The sequence below is a fragment of the Pseudorasbora parva genome, chromosome 3 (assembly GCF_024679245.1).
Source record: "Pseudorasbora parva isolate DD20220531a chromosome 3, ASM2467924v1, whole genome shotgun sequence".
NCBI classification, from domain to species: domain Eukaryota; kingdom Metazoa; phylum Chordata; class Actinopteri; order Cypriniformes; family Gobionidae; genus Pseudorasbora; species Pseudorasbora parva.
The window spans coordinates 36724957-36740242 of NC_090174.1; the positions used below are offsets into that span (position 1 = coordinate 36724957).

The following is a 15286-nucleotide window of genomic DNA, read 5'->3' on the forward strand; positions in this document are numbered from 1 at the left end:
CGTGGGGCATGTTTCTGAATACATATTTGGTGTAGTTATTAGGCTGTCGTATTCAGTCCACAAGTCCACATTTGAAGGCTTTTATCCGATTCCGTTTGTAATTTCTAGGGACACAAAATGCTTTTATATTCATTATTCAGCTTATGAAACACGGTTAAAACATCACAGAATTTCCGCGACGAAATTTCGATTGACGTTTTTGATGGTGCGAGGTAAGTTAACTTTAAATATTTCGAACGAGTTAAACGCATAATGATACTTTTATTACATTTATTGACTTTTTTTATATTGTTATCATAAAATACTGCATAGCATTCAAACCACTCTGAATTTGCTAACATCGCAATTAATCTGCATCTGTTCCATTTATTGTTTGTATTGTTGTTAAAGGAAATATGGTTAGCCTTGCTGCAAAGTATGATTACCTGGAGAAGCTGACACGTAAAGTATGTGTGTCTCAGAAAAAGGAGCCAAAGAAAAGACCCTATGGTAATGTTTTGCATTGTTAATGACGCATTAATTAATTAGTGAATACTGAATGGTCACTTGCAGGAGTGGTGAAATTGCTATTGTTTATTTATTCAAGGTCAAAAATAATTTATATATTCATGTAACGTTTGAATTTTCAAGTCAAGTCAGCAGTTGAAAAAGCACAAAATAGCTTCTTTTTTTCTTTTTTTTTTAACCTAAAATTAAAGTTCTACCTAAGTTCTTAAAGTTGAACCCTTTTAGTTCCATTCCAAGGGACTGGGGTTAAAGATGGTGCTCCTCCAAAGAAGAAAAAGAACAAGCAAAATCCAAAGAAAGGAGAGAATGTTTCAAAGAGCACTCAGCCTCCAGTACTTCCAGCTCAGAGAAAACCTGTTCAGAATGGGATTTCAGAGACACAAAAGAAGCCTGAAGGTAAATCAGTTTGTATAGAAAGAATATTAGTTAATTCAGATTATTATTGTTGAATTTGAATGCATTTTAACTGATTCATCATGTTAGGTGGAACATCACAGGAGTTTGATGCTGTAGACATTCTTCGTCAGAGGCTCCACCAGAAGATTGAGGAATCTCGTGGACAGGTACATGCTCCAGTTGGACTAAAAGATTAAAAAAATTGAAGAAAATGTTATGTCTGTCAGGGGGTTATTAAGTTTTAATTTACTCAATCTTTTTACTTAAGTAGGTATGTTTTCATTGGTTTAGAGAAATTGTTTAAATTTGTTCATAAAAGCTACATTATTCTTCTAAAACAACATAAACATTACATTTACGGCACAATATGTAATTTTTGCAGCTGGAGGTCACTTATTCAAAACGAAGTCATAGCTTGTTGGTAATAAGAGACAAGTGCGACACACGGTCCGAGAGCATTAGGCCGGGGACAGACTGCAAGCGTGTCGTGAGCATCTCGGCTGCGTGGCATGTCCGTTTTAATTTTGGCTCCCATGTTAACAGGTTGGAGCTTGCACACTGCCTGCGTGGAAAACGTGCGCATGCTAGAAATAGAAGAGACGCCTTTTTTTCATGTGACACACGAGCGTGTTGGAAGCGGTTTGAATTTCTATCTGCATGTCTATCTGCTCTTTAAGGGACAGCAGCCAATGAAGCTTCCCGTCAGTAAAGTTAAAGAACAAAGGGAACAGAGAAAATCACTCGCTGCTCTTGATTAAATAACTTTTTTAGCTTTAATAAGGATTAACTATTTAATGTATAGTTTATGCAGTGCAGACTGCATATAACTTTGATAAATTTACTAAATTTCTATATATTTCCTAACTGTTAAGACAGTAAGGGCAGGAATAAACATGACATTTATTATGGGTTTATGTTAGCATTGTTTAAAGTTTGCTTAAATTAAAAACTGTTATATTTGTGAAGCCTAATAATAAATGTAAAATTTAAAAAAAAAACAGTAGCTGTATTAATATCAGTAATACTGGCCTTCATTCATAAAAAGATGCAATTTAAACAAGTATTTAAAATATACTCATGTTGTTTCTACATTAATTTGATTAAGTGTGAAATTATTATATTAAAAAATATATTAAAAACGTACAAAAACATTTATTTTTTATTGCGATTAATTGCGACTAATCACAGAAAAAAATTGTGATTAATCTAGTTAACGTTTTTAATCGATTGACGGCACTAGTTTTTATTATTTTGTTAAATTCAACAACTTAACAGTTATAGAAATGTAATATTTGGCTCAGGATTTGTTGTTGGAAAAAAAAACACTAAATAATTGAATTGCTGAATTACCAATTATTAATTGAAATCAAATGTGTATGCAGTAATGCTTCTCCTTAACCAACCTTTGTGAATGTTGAGATTTATTTTACTGTGTCTGAATGATAACTTATAACAGATTTCCTCCTGCTGTCGATTCTAAATCTATTCTTTTTTGTATGTTATATATGTCAAAATCTGTGTAAATAATAGAAAGGTCGCTGATTAATACTTGCAATTCAGTGTCGTGATGGTTTTAAAAAATATTCTGAAGGTAGTAAAAAAGGTATTAATTGCTGTTTATACCCTGTAAATGACATTTTCATGTTTGAAAGTCTCTAGGTTAACATAAATGCAAATCTAGGCCTATTTGTAATAATAAAATAAAACATAATTATCGATTTTGAAATATTGCACCTGTATTTACTGTTACAGGTATATATTTACTAAATATTTACTGTTTTGCACGAAATATTCTGTAGTCTATTTTGCCGTCAATACCATAGATATGTATTGTCAATAGGCTACTGCCGATGTTGTCTTTTCTGTATCAGTAGGCTATATATATGTTTTAACATCAATACATATATTGCAGAAGCAGAGCCGCATCAGACATGCTTCTGGTGTGCAAAAACAGAGAAAACGCTGCGCAGCAGAAACGCCATGCTTGCAGCGTGTCTCCGGCCTTAGAGCTGTTATTATGCCACAGACCACTGCTTCCACATATTCTGGTAATGCGTATGTTAGTTAACGCAGCATTGTTTTATCCTATTAAATACATTATTGCAGGGGTCCCTAAACTCGGTCCTGGAGGGCCACTGTCCTACAGAGTTTAGCTCCAACCCCAATCAAACACACCTGAACCAGCTAATCACTGTCTTAATATGGCTATAAAGACATTTGCTGCGTCCCATTAGCGATGGTCGTCCACACACTTCGTGAACATCCTTGGCGCCAGAGCAAGATCGAAGGGGAGCACCCTGTACTGGAAAACCTTCCCTCCGAAGGCAAACCTGAGGAACTTCCTGTGCCGCTGAATGACCTGAATATGAAAATATCCATCATTCAGGTCTATCAACACGAACCAGTCCCCTGCACGAATCTTGGCTATGATAGACTTCAGACCTCCCTCTGAGGAAGGAAAAATTCAGACATCGGAGGTCTAATATGGGCCGCAGACTGCCAACTTTCTTGGGGACCAAGAAGTAACGACTGAAAAATCCTTGCTCTACGTCCGTAGGCAGGACTTCCTCTATTGCTCCTTTGAGAAGGAGGGAGGACAGCTCCTCCTGTAGGACAGAAGCCTCTGAGGCACTGTGCACTACAGTTTGGAGGACCCCCCTGAAACAAAAGTGCAGGTTGCGGCAAAACTGCAGAGTGTAGCCCAATCGAATTGTGCGTAGTACCCAGGGTGACACACCTGGAAGACATTCCCACTGATGGACGTTCTGAGACAGAGGAAGAAGGGTAGAAAGGTGTAGCGGGCATACCTGACTTAGGGTGCCGGTCTGAGACTCTGTGGAGGGATCGTCCTGCCGCAAAGGAGAGCCGACTGCGTCCATATGCAGCGAGGAGGTTGCGATGACCTGAGTGGGAAACGAAAGGTCCGCCACACGCTGGAGAGAACGGGTCGTGTCTCTGAAAATACGGGTGGTGTAAATAAGTTCCGACGTACTCAGGGGGAGAAAGCCAGAGGCGTCTCCATTCCCTGGCGTGGAAGTGGTGAGAGGTTGAGCCGACCCCACCCCTCGAGACGCACTGGGCGGCAAGTGTGATGGGGTTGGACTCAGAGAGCAGCCAAGGGGCGGGCAGAAGCGTTTGCGCGGTCTGACCCAGCCCCGAACGAACAGCGCGACTCTTTCATCTGCAGGCGCCGATGAGGTCTCTGTCGCAGAAAGGGGCGACCACAAGCTCCCCAAACCGTGGTAGGTGGGGGATGACTGGTCACGCCTACTTTCAGAGAGAAACTCTCCTGAACGGGGGACGCTCTCTGGGCTGATAAGAGGTGCTAGAAGATTCCCTATTTCTTATAGGCATAAACTGCCTGAAAGCCGCTGACTGAGACTTGCCTGCTCTATATTTGTCAACCACAGTGTTGACGGCCTCGCCAAAAAAACCCTCCTGAGAAACGGGCGTGTCGAGGAGGAAAACCTCCTTATCGCAAATCTCTTTTGTAAACATAGGACGGTGTCAAAGGCTGAAGAATCCTTGATTTGTGGTGTTTGTTCATTGCGATTCGGGATCCGACTAAATATGAATGGGCCACCTCCCGGGGCTATGTGTTTTTCAGACAGGCTACCAAAACATTTGCCTGATGTCGTCATACTCAATTCTAGTCAGAATATGAATCTGATACTGCTCCATTGGGCTTTGATTATTTGTGCTCGTTTCAACTGACCCAGGAAATACCTCAAATGGATAGACCTACAACCAATCAGCACAACGGAGTAAATGACGTATGTTGAGCGAAGCATAGTAGTGGTAAGTTCAGATCATTTTACGCACTCGGATCTTTGAATCTCGTTCAGCAAAATGAACAAATCTTTTTTCAAGTAATTTTGTTCATTTCAGCACAATATAATTCAAAGGTCACATGTTAAATTCCCCAACACATCTAGTAATTATGCAAACAATAATCACATTTGGATTAAAAAATTAATTATAAGCTAATGCATCCAAGGCCAAACTTTAAGAAATTATTAATTAATTGCTTAGCTTCAGGCTATGCAGTCTGTTAGAATCCGAATTGGAGTCATTCTTTCTTTTATCACATTTAAACGCATCTGTTCCCTGGAAAGATTAGTATGCCTATTGGGCGTTCTTGGTAGCGTTCCTGGTAGCGTCTCATCGATCTCAATCACAATGAGTTTCTCAAGGCACATGGGTATGATGTTATTTTTTTTTCCCCAAACCAGTTCAGCGGAAATGCCCTGCAACCGATTCTAAACATTTCATTTGGCCATGTCAATCACAATAACGATTGCCTACACCCAACCCTGATACCTAAACCTACCCATCAAAGGAAACATTCTGCATTTTTACATTTTCAAAAAAGCATAATTTAGTATGTTTATAAGTCCATTTACATTGTGGACACACACACACACACGCAATGGTTCGTTTTGGCGTAGACATACACGCATAATTACGTGGTGATGAATGGATCGTTTAGATGTAGATTAGATTCACTCGGAATCACAGCGTAGACATACACGCGGATAGCTAAAAAATGCACAATGATAACACGCCACTTGGCTTTAGAAAGTGGCATGTAACTAACTAGCTAATGTTGAACATATTAATCTGGATATTGACAGCTAGCAGTTCGGCCGAAGAGGCGAAGAAGAAGAAGGGGGGTTCCAGTCTGCGAAAACGGTAACCCCCACCAGCACGATAATGCCATTTGGGGCTGCAGTTGGATGATAATAGCCTGACGTGGTCGTACTCAATTCTATTCAGAATATGAGTCTGAAACTGCTCCTGTGATTGAGGCGTGTTTCAACCGAACCAGGAAAGACATCATTTGGACAGACCTACAACCAATCAGACCAACGAAGCAACGCATTGTCAAATGTCAACATAGTTCAACTGCACTGTGTTGCCAAGTAAAAAAAATAGAATAATTTAATGATACACAGAGTACTTACCCAACATGATCATAATTTCTGAGAGAAATTGTGAAGGTGAATGCATATACAAACAAGCTCTCCGTTTCGGATTCGAAAAAATATAATCCAAGCCCCTTTGATGACGTGCATGATTACGTTACTGTTGATCATCTGTCCGTCATCGTCTAAAGCCCACAGTTTCTGTAGTTTCTTCTCCGCAGAACAGTTTCTGTTCAGGGATAATTACTCCTCTATGGAGCAAGGCCAGATCGAACTGCCCGACCTAAAAATGTTGTGGGCGGGGCTAAGTTCAGCTGGCATCCAGGCTAGGATGATATTGCACTCTCTTGACTTTATTTTAAATAAGAAAACAATCATGGAAATATTGATCATGATGTCTGCAACATACGAAAGTGCTTGTGTGTGTGTGAGTGATGCACAGTTTGTGCTTAATCTGCTTATATCAACTGATCGGGCAGGCCAAGTAATAAAAAAATAAAATAATTCCCACATGCACTGAAGAGGGAGCTTAAGCTCATTAAATATCCAAATCTTATCCAATTGTAGCAGTGGGCATTTACTTCCAAGTCTTAAGTGCGGCACACCCATAAAACCGAGCATTGCAGGAGAGAGCCTCAAAACCAGGGTAGAAAATAGCCTATTACTTATTATGATGTTTCTGAATATAAAAACCACCTCAGAAACAGTATAAACATGACACTATAAATCTGTTAAGCTATATAACAATGGTCAGTTTTCTGTTGATGAATGTATCCAAATAGTTGCTCACTTGTCTAATAAAACAGATTATGTGGTTCAAATTGCTTATGTCTCTAAATTTAAACATTTTTAGAAACATTTGGGATAATGTAAATACACAAGTCACAAGTGTTTTTTGGATATTTTAATAAAAGAAATCTTAGATATTTTGCCTTTTCTTTAACAAAAAAAATGAGCGTACATGAAGAAATTAAGAAATGTATTATATAACCCATTTAAAAGGTATTAAGCCAAATCTTTGTGTTTTTTTTCCAGGGCCCTCCTAAAGATCCTTCATCAGAGGAGGTAAAGAAGAAACGAGAAAAACGAAAACTAGAAAGGGAGCGTCGGAAGAGGAAGAGGAAAGAGTTTCGAATGAAAAAGTTAGCTGATACTGCAGCTTTGCAGGCAGGAGATGATGACAAAGAAACAGCAAAACCCCAACTGCAAGTCAGCTCAACATCGAACACGCCTGACAAAAAGGAGCAGACCTTCATAGTCTTCAACAAGATGGAGGTTGGAGAAGACTATGTGGACAAAGGAACAAAGCTGATGCAAAAGAAAAGGAGAGTGAAAGGTATGCTTACTCCGCTCACTGGCAAGAACTACAAGCAGCTTTTAACACGGATTGAGGCAAGAAAAGATTACCTGGAGCAGCTTAAGGAGAAGGATGAAGGCAAAGCAAAAAAAGAGGAAGAGAAGATGAAGTGGACCAATGTTCTCTATAAAGCTGAAGGTATGAAGATCAAGGACAATGAGGAACTCTTGCATGCATCATTGAAGAAGAAGGAGAAAAGGAAAGCTCAGAAGAAAAAGAAGTGGTCAAAGAGGAGCCAGCAAGTTGTGGAGAAGATGCAAAAGAGACAAGACAAGCGGAAAAGGAATATAAAGCAGCGCAAGGATGCCAAGATAGAGAAGCGCAAACAGAGAGCAAGAAAAAAGGGTCGTGTACTGGTTGGAGATCTCAAAAAGGCCGACTTATAGGCAGAAAGGGTGAAAAGAAGTGAGGATTTTTGAGGAATGCTCTTGGGATAAAGGGACATTGCCTTGTGCTTAGGACTGATTGAGACATTTAAAAAAAAATGTAACGTTTATTTCACAGTGAAGAAATGTATTCTATTGTCACTTTTACAATGTCAGCTTTATAAAGAGAATTATTTGTGTCCATATTTTGTGTTTTATTCTTCTGTCAAGCCAAGGTTGGAGACATTTATCTACATTTACATTTACATTGGTGGTTTAGACAATTTTACCCAAAGTGACACAATAGACACATAAGTAAATTGTCATAGAACCAACACTATTCATGATGTACCATGCAATATTTTTTTTATTTTAATTTATTATTATCAATCTGACTATATAATGTTCTTTATTTAACATTTTACAATAAGAATGATCACTACAAGTTACAATGACATACAACGTAGCGCTATTAATCATTAGACCCGCCCAGAGCGGAAGTAGTTCAAAACAAACTGCTAACTGGAGGAGGAGCTCTGCTCGCAGGTTCATTGGCTGAGAGGAAGGAAGCGCTTGAGAAGTAAATGTGTGACGTCCTACACAGCTGGGGAAAGTAAGCATTGAATTATCCAGGTTTGGTGGGAAATAGAAAGTTATGTGCATTACTTGTTCGATTGCAGCATGAAATCGACATTACCACATTATCGTTTGTCTCTTGAATCTCTAAATCTTAAGAACAAGACTTATTGTAATGTCACTGAATAATTGTATGCGCGACATTCAAAGGTTGACAGTTCAGTTGTTAGATTTGACCGTATTATTCTAATCTGTTACTGATTTACGGCTTTAACGTTAGCTGATAACTTGCTTTTAGAAAACTGGCATGTGGAGAAGAGCGGTGGTGAATGGACTTTCGCTGTCAAACAGATTAATAATCGCAGGTTTTCAAGATAAGGTAGGAAGAATCTCACACTCAATCGGTATTCCTGATCATGTTGTGGTTTTGTGGCGTCGTCTACAATCGTTTTGTTTTATTTATTTCTGCTTTATTACGCAGGGCATAATGTCTCGTAAGTTGCACGCGAGAAGGATTGAAGGAATTGACAAAAATATATGGTAATTATAAGTTTCATGGCCTATAAAGTGAAAGTAACTGTTATATAAATGAGTAATATATTCAGTGCTGTACAATTTAGCTTACACTGCATTTACCAAATAAGGAAATACATACGCATTGAGTTATTTTATTCAGATTTGTTGAACTAATTAGTTTGCTCTAAAATAACCAAATATAACATAGAAAAAAATCGTATGTATTTAATCATTTAGTATTTATATAAAGATTTGCCTACCATGAATTGTCAAAGTACTGGTATTGGTCCATTTCTATAGACGATAGTCACAATAACAGTTTTGAGTCGCAAGGTGGCGCTATTTAGCTATCTTTGTATTACAGAGGGCTGTGTAATTGTCTGATAACAGTAATGATAGATGCTACTTTACCATTGTGCATCCAACATATTGAAGTCAAATTAATACATTTTGATTTAAAACTGCATTGTATCCCTTTTGTTTATTTCATCGGTAGGGTGGAGTTCACTCAGCTGGCTGCCGATTATAAGGCTGTGAACCTGGGTCAAGGGTTCCCTGATTTCCCCCCTCCTAGTTTCATTCAGGAAGCCTTTTGTAAAGCACTAAATGGAGGTTTCCCCATGCACCAGTACACCCGTGCTTTTGTAAGATATTAGAAGTACAAGTGTAGAAGACGTACACTTTTAAGCATTCAGTTAACAATTTGTTTGTAAACTAAATGAACAACCACTACATACTATAATAAGTATATTAGTAAGGCTTTTTTTAAAGAATCTAACAACATTTGGTCATACAGGGCCACCCAAATCTTGTGAAGATCCTGGCCAAGTTCTTCAGCAGGATTGTTGGCCGGGAAATAGATCCGATGGAGGATATCTTGGTTTCTGTTGGAGCATATCAAGCACTTTTCTGCACCTTCCAGGCTCTTATTGATGAGGGTGATGAGGTAAAGATATCATTAACAAGGCAATATTCATGTTCATAAAATTTGATTGTCAGTATTAGTCTGTGATACATTGTTAGTAGAGAATAAAAAAGTAACTGTCTTTTTTCATTATTTTCAATATATGCGAGAAATGCCCCTTTTTTCATTTTCATGAGCAGGTGATTATTGTGGAGCCATTCTTTGACTGTTATCAGCCAATGGTAATGATGGCGGGAGGAACAGCTGTATATGTGCCCCTTAAACCAGTATGTTTATGTATCATGTGACAAGATCTGTCAGCTTGATCTGAGATTAAAATGTTTCTTTTAAATAATACTTGCTGTGTATTGACAGAGGGAAGGCTGTGGTCCTGCTCTATCCAGTGCTGACTGGGTGTTGTCTCCTGAAGAGTTGGCGAGTAAATTTAGTCCTCGTACCAAAGCCATTGTCATTAACACTCCTAATAACCCTCTTGGCAAGGTGAGTCAGTCACCAACAAACATTAGACAATTTTACCCATTCTTATACTTTCATTCAATATACAAGTGAATTTCACAAAATCTGTCAAGAAATCTTTGGTTCCCTTTTCCCCCAAAATAAAAAAAGAAACAACCCATTATGTTTTTTAAAGAAATTAAAGAGATAGTTTACCCAAAAATGAAAAGTAGCCCATTATTTACTCACTCTCAAGTCATCCTAGGTGTATATGACATTCTTCTTTCAGACGAATAAAAGTTAAGTTGTATCCAAAAAAAGTCCTGGCTAATCCAAGCTTTATAATGGCAGGGATTGTTGCTCTGTTTTTGAAGTCCATAAAAATGCATCTGTCCGTCAAATAATGTGCTCCACGTGCCTCTGGGGGGCTTAATGAAGGCCTTCAGAAATTATTATAATGTGCTGATTTGCTGCTCAAGAAACATTTCTTGTTATTGTCGAAGTTGAGAACAGAGGGTGACACATGTAACCCAGGTTCTGTGAATAGGTCGATATGCTACGTGGCCTATAGTGTGGCGTGTTGACTGCGACAAAACAACGGAGAGTTATGCAGAAAACCCAGGGTTGGGTTATGGGTTGTGTTGATTAAGATTAAATAGCACAGTTCTGCTTAATATTTTGATACATACCATATGTTTGTCATGATTCTTCGATGAATTGAAATTTAAACAAACATAATTTGTTTAAAATTAATTTTCTTGGTGATGTATGTACTGTCACTTTTGTTACTGAATAAAAGTATTAAAGGGATAGTTAACCCAAAAATCATTTATTCACCCTGAAGTTGTTCCAAACCTGAATACATTTTTTTTTTCTGTTGAACACACACAAAAACATTTTTTTTGAAGAATGTTGGTAATCTAACACTCCAAAATGGTAGTGTAATTTATATACCGTTAAATATTTAAATTTGCATAATTTAGAGCTGGAGCTGAAATGGAGTTGCTTTTTTTAAGCGCAAGCGTTTTACCACAGATGCCTATATGTTCAGCCTAACCCTAATTGTGATTTCTTGCAGGTCTATCAGCAGGAGGAACTTCAGGTGATTGCTGACTTATGCATTAAACATGATGTCATTTGCATCAGCGACGAGGTGTACGAGTGGCTCACATATGATGGAATAAAACATGTGAAGATTGGTAAGAGCAGAATTCTGCGAGTAATGCAATATATCACAGTTTTGTGGACTTTTATAGTAAAAAAAAATGTTGTTTTTGACAGCCAGTCTGCCAGGTATGTGGGAACGCACTGTCACCATTGGGAGTGCTGGCAAGACTTTCAGTGCCACAGGGTGGAAGGTGAGCTGGTCAAATGTGTTTTCTTGCAATATTAATTCCCTTTGTTTGCCATTCTCTCTTTGGTACCTCAGCAGTAGGTCATTTTAGATACTCTTTTTTTGTTTTGTTCATCACATTACTTTATTATTTTAATGTAGGTGGGTTGGGCAATGGGATCAGGGCATATCCTGAAGCACTTAAAAACCGTCCATCAGAACTCAGTGTATCACTGTGCTACAGCTGCACAGGTAAAACTATGCTCCTATGTTTTAAAGAAAAGGTTTGTGTCATTTTTTTCAGTGAGGTGATATTGTCAATTATTGTTCTTAAGGAAGCCGTAGCAGTAGGTTTTCAGAGGGAATATGATGTATTTGGAACAGAGGACAGCTATTTCCACCAGTTACCCCTCCATCTTCATGAAAAGCGAATGAGGCTGGCAAACTGTCTGAAGAGCGTTGGCCTTAAACCTATTCTGCCACAGGGAGGATACTTCATGATTGTAGATATCTCACATCTTGGTAAGTAACAGAGAAGGTGTATAACAAAGTATTAAGGCAGGAACTCAGATTTCTTTATGGATTATAGAACAAACATTTTTACATCTGAGAATTATCTATTAGCCTGAGAGGAATTCTCTTTTTGAGCTTGTTAATTTAATTGTAGTGTTCTCAGATTTTATTGTTCATACAATATAACAAACTTAACAAACTTATATGTTCCATGTCTTTTCTGTTCCATTCGTGGATATTCAATAATCGTTTTTCTACAGTTTTACAGAATATAAACAATATCCATAATATCCATGTATGCATATTGTAGAACTGTCTGTAAACTGGATAATCTACAATATCCATAATTAAAAATAAATTTTTATAATATTTTTTTTTAATTTTATACAGAATGTAAATGGATTTTTAAGATTTGATACATTTCCAGGCCTGGACACTTTAAAATGTCCTCATATTTCCAGGTGTTCTATGATTAGGGATTGTTTTGACATGACTATTCAAAAATAAAGTGATCTCAAAATTGCTTTTTGATTTTAAATGTTTTTTTTTTTTTTTAGATATCAACCTTACTGACCCTAGTACTAAAGATGAACCCTATGACTACAGATTCGTGAAATGGCTCATAAAAGAGAAGGTACTCACAGACATGAGTATTTACTGTTAAAATAAAATCTTCAATAATCTATATATCTAAATATGTTATGTTTTTAATTTGAGTTCCTCACTTCTGAATAGGGACTGGCAACTATCCCTGTGTCTGCATTCTACAGTCCGGAACACAGAGAAGAATTCCAGAAATACATCAGATTCTGCTTTGTTAAGGTATTTTTCAAACAAAAATGAAACATGAAATTATTAGAAATAAACGCAATGTATAAATTATTATTTTTTAATTAACTCTGGTATTGAGTTTCAACAGATGGCAACATGTTAACTTTGACAGCCCTAATAATTTAGGTATAGGTATATTATATAGGTGAATAATACATTAATGCAGGAAACATGATTGCCATTGTGATCTGTAGTTCACCATGTTAAAATGCTGTTTATATTATTTAATTCATATTTTTGTTGACATTAATAGGAGGACTCAACCCTGCAGGCAGCAGAGGACATCCTGAGGCAGTGGAGTGAAAGCAAATGAAAATTCTAAATCCTGACAGTATAGGCATTCAAGCAATGTGAAAAGCAAGTGAATGCTTTTTTGTAAAGACAGCAAAGCTAAAATGAGACTAGCAGTTGGGAATATTACATTATATTATATTGAATATTATTGTGACTGAAATGTATTATTTAAGTAAAATCCTGAACTCTGCCTTTGCGCGTGGTGCTTGTGAGACACTAATCACGCCATGGTTCACTCTAAATCACCCAGAAAAAGCACAGCGACGCTATAGAGTCTCATGAATGCACTTTGATATACTTTTTTACATCTTTTGTTAAAGGGTTAGTTCATCCAAAAATGAAATTTCTGTCATTAATTCCTCACCCTCATGTCATTCCAAACCTGTAAGACCTTTCTTCATCTTCGGAACACAAATGAAGATATTTTTGATGAAATCCGAGAGCTCTCTGACATTTTTGTAGAATGCAATGTAATTGCAACTTTCAAGGCCCAGAAAGGTAGTAAAGATATTGGTAAAATAGTCAATGTGAATGATATTAATAATACTTATGACTGACTTTTTCCAGTCTCATACAAGCACCACAACACATGCATGTGATCATGGGATCCTGATTGGCCAATAGTGAGCTGGTGCTTTGCCATAGAACCCAGAAGCGCTGTACTTTGTGAATAGCCCAACAAAGCGGATAGTGAATAACGTAAGAGAGTGACAGGGAAGAGAAGAGATTGTTGAATAAAGGCGTTATTTTTGTTTGTTTATTTCTGTCACTTTATAACATTAAGGTTGAACCACTGTAGTCACATGGACTATTTTAAAAATGTCTTTACTAAATGTCTGGGCCTTAAAGGTTGCAATTACATTTCAATCTATGGAGAGTCAGAGTTCTCGGATTTCTTCAAAAATACTTTTTTTTCTGTTCCGAAGATGAGCAAATGTCATATGGTTTGGAATGTCATAAAGGGTGAGTAATTAATGACACAATTTTCATTTTGGGGTTAACTAACACTTGATGAATATACATCTTGATGATGATCGCTATTCACTAGCATTATATGGACGAGCTCGAGTGGGACATTTAAAAAAAAAAATCCTTTTCTGCTCCTAAAATGGAGAATGGCACACTGCATTAGAACAACAGCAGGCTAAAGAGTAAATGATGACTTAATATTTTATTACGTACTATTCCTTTAAGGATCTATCCCTTTTGAGTACATGCAGAACTAGCAGAGGGTAATAGTTGCATCGCTAAACAGAGAAGTGAAAGCTTGCATGTCAAATTGGGTTAAAAATTAACAAAAAAAATAATTCACCCTGCATAACAAATATTATTTCTGTCTTAATTCTCTTATTTTGTGTTATGTCCTTGAATGTTCAATTGAGAATCATTTCTGCCATGATAATAAATATCATATAAATTTGGGCTCAAAAGCATATTAGTGGATGGAATCTTTAGTTGGTTAAGCATTATTGTCCTTTTATTGTTTGTCATTATATCGGCATATATTTACTTTATACTGCAGCAATGCTTGTTATTACTGTCTGGCACCACTCCAGTTACAAATGAAACCTTTATAGATTTCTCCTAATGTTAAACTGTTTTATCAGGTAACTCAGTGTAAGTGTTATGTTCAGCCATTTTTCTCAACAAAAAAAGGCTCCAAACTACCTCATGCATCTGCATGTTTTATAGATGATCTAGGTACTGTCCCCATTTAAATAAGTTATTTGATATTTCTGCAGGAGAACACAATAAAATGTCATTGTCACACACTGGTTTGTTTTAAATGAAGAACACACATTACTGATTGCAGTGTGATTGTAATAAAACAAATTTGAACACTGTGGTAAATTGTCTTTTTTTGTAGCACTCTGATGGCTAACATACAAGTTAAGCTAAAATTAATTAATTAATGATTAATTAAAAATACTACATTAGAACACATGAATAGGCCTACTTGCTCTGATTTACTTTTACAGTTCAAAAAATTACTCGATGACTGACTAGTGTTACTTGTTTCTTATTTTAAACTGATGTTCACATGCAACCTGACAAATTATTATCGATAATTAATAATTGTTAAAATTTTTTTTTTTTTTTTTTTTTTTACCAAAAAAGGTTCTCAAATGTTTGTATTAAAGATGAAAATGCATATGTGCTGGCTGCATTGTTCTTGATTAAAAGAAAAGAAAAGCTAATTGTTTAAGCTTATGTGTGCTTGTGCTTGACATTTTGAAGGCAAATTTTTTTCACTTTATGTGCTAATACATTCTTATTTATTTAAAAGAACAGCTGTTCGGTGTTACTGCTGCA

General features: G+C 36.8%; 2 protein-coding genes across 3 annotated transcripts; both read left to right on the plus strand.

The window, feature by feature from the left end:
• The first annotated feature begins 3 nt into the window (after nucleotides 1–3).
• Nucleotides 4–7756, plus strand: surf6 (surfeit 6). Its single transcript, XM_067438658.1, has 5 exons — nucleotides 4–212; nucleotides 391–489; nucleotides 733–903; nucleotides 991–1070; nucleotides 6864–7756. The coding sequence occupies exons 1-5, from the start codon at nucleotides 203–205 to the stop codon at nucleotides 7569–7571; spliced, it is 1068 nt and encodes a 355-aa protein (XP_067294759.1). The 5' UTR covers nucleotides 4–202; the 3' UTR covers nucleotides 7572–7756.
• A 311-nt stretch (nucleotides 7757–8067) lies between these two features.
• Nucleotides 8068–14817, plus strand: kyat1 (kynurenine aminotransferase 1). 2 transcript variants are annotated; one of them, XM_067438659.1, is made up of 14 exons: nucleotides 8068–8163; nucleotides 8425–8505; nucleotides 8608–8666; nucleotides 9139–9286; nucleotides 9439–9588; nucleotides 9747–9833; nucleotides 9922–10047; nucleotides 11081–11201; nucleotides 11284–11360; nucleotides 11498–11587; nucleotides 11671–11857; nucleotides 12406–12482; nucleotides 12584–12670; nucleotides 12933–14817. In XM_067438659.1, the coding sequence occupies exons 2-14, from the start codon at nucleotides 8434–8436 to the stop codon at nucleotides 12990–12992; spliced, it is 1341 nt and encodes a 446-aa protein (XP_067294760.1). In that variant the 5' UTR covers nucleotides 8068–8163; nucleotides 8425–8433; the 3' UTR covers nucleotides 12993–14817. The 2 variants fall into 2 exon arrangements, with proteins under 2 accessions (XP_067294760.1, XP_067294761.1); XM_067438660.1 differs by lacking the exon at nucleotides 8068–8163 and adding an exon at nucleotides 8171–8336.
• Nucleotides 14818–15286: the final 469 nt, after the last annotated feature.

Excerpts from the sequence above, each read along its gene's own strand:
- surf6 (XM_067438658.1), top strand. Across the intron at positions 904-990 it reads GACACAAAAGAAGCCTGAAG|GTGGAACATCACAGGAGTTT; the intron begins GTAAATCAGTTT and ends TCATCATGTTAG. Across the intron at positions 1,071-6,863 it reads TTGAGGAATCTCGTGGACAG|GGCCCTCCTAAAGATCCTTC; the intron begins GTACATGCTCCA and ends TTTTTTTTCCAG.
- kyat1 (XM_067438659.1), top strand. The coding sequence starts at position 8,434 with ATGTGGAGAAGAGCGGTGGTGAATGGACTTTCGCTGTCAAACAGATTA. Across the intron at positions 8,506-8,607 it reads TCGCAGGTTTTCAAGATAAG|GGCATAATGTCTCGTAAGTT; the intron begins GTAGGAAGAATC and ends TTTATTACGCAG. Across the intron at positions 12,671-12,932 it reads TCAGATTCTGCTTTGTTAAG|GAGGACTCAACCCTGCAGGC; the intron begins GTATTTTTCAAA and ends TGACATTAATAG.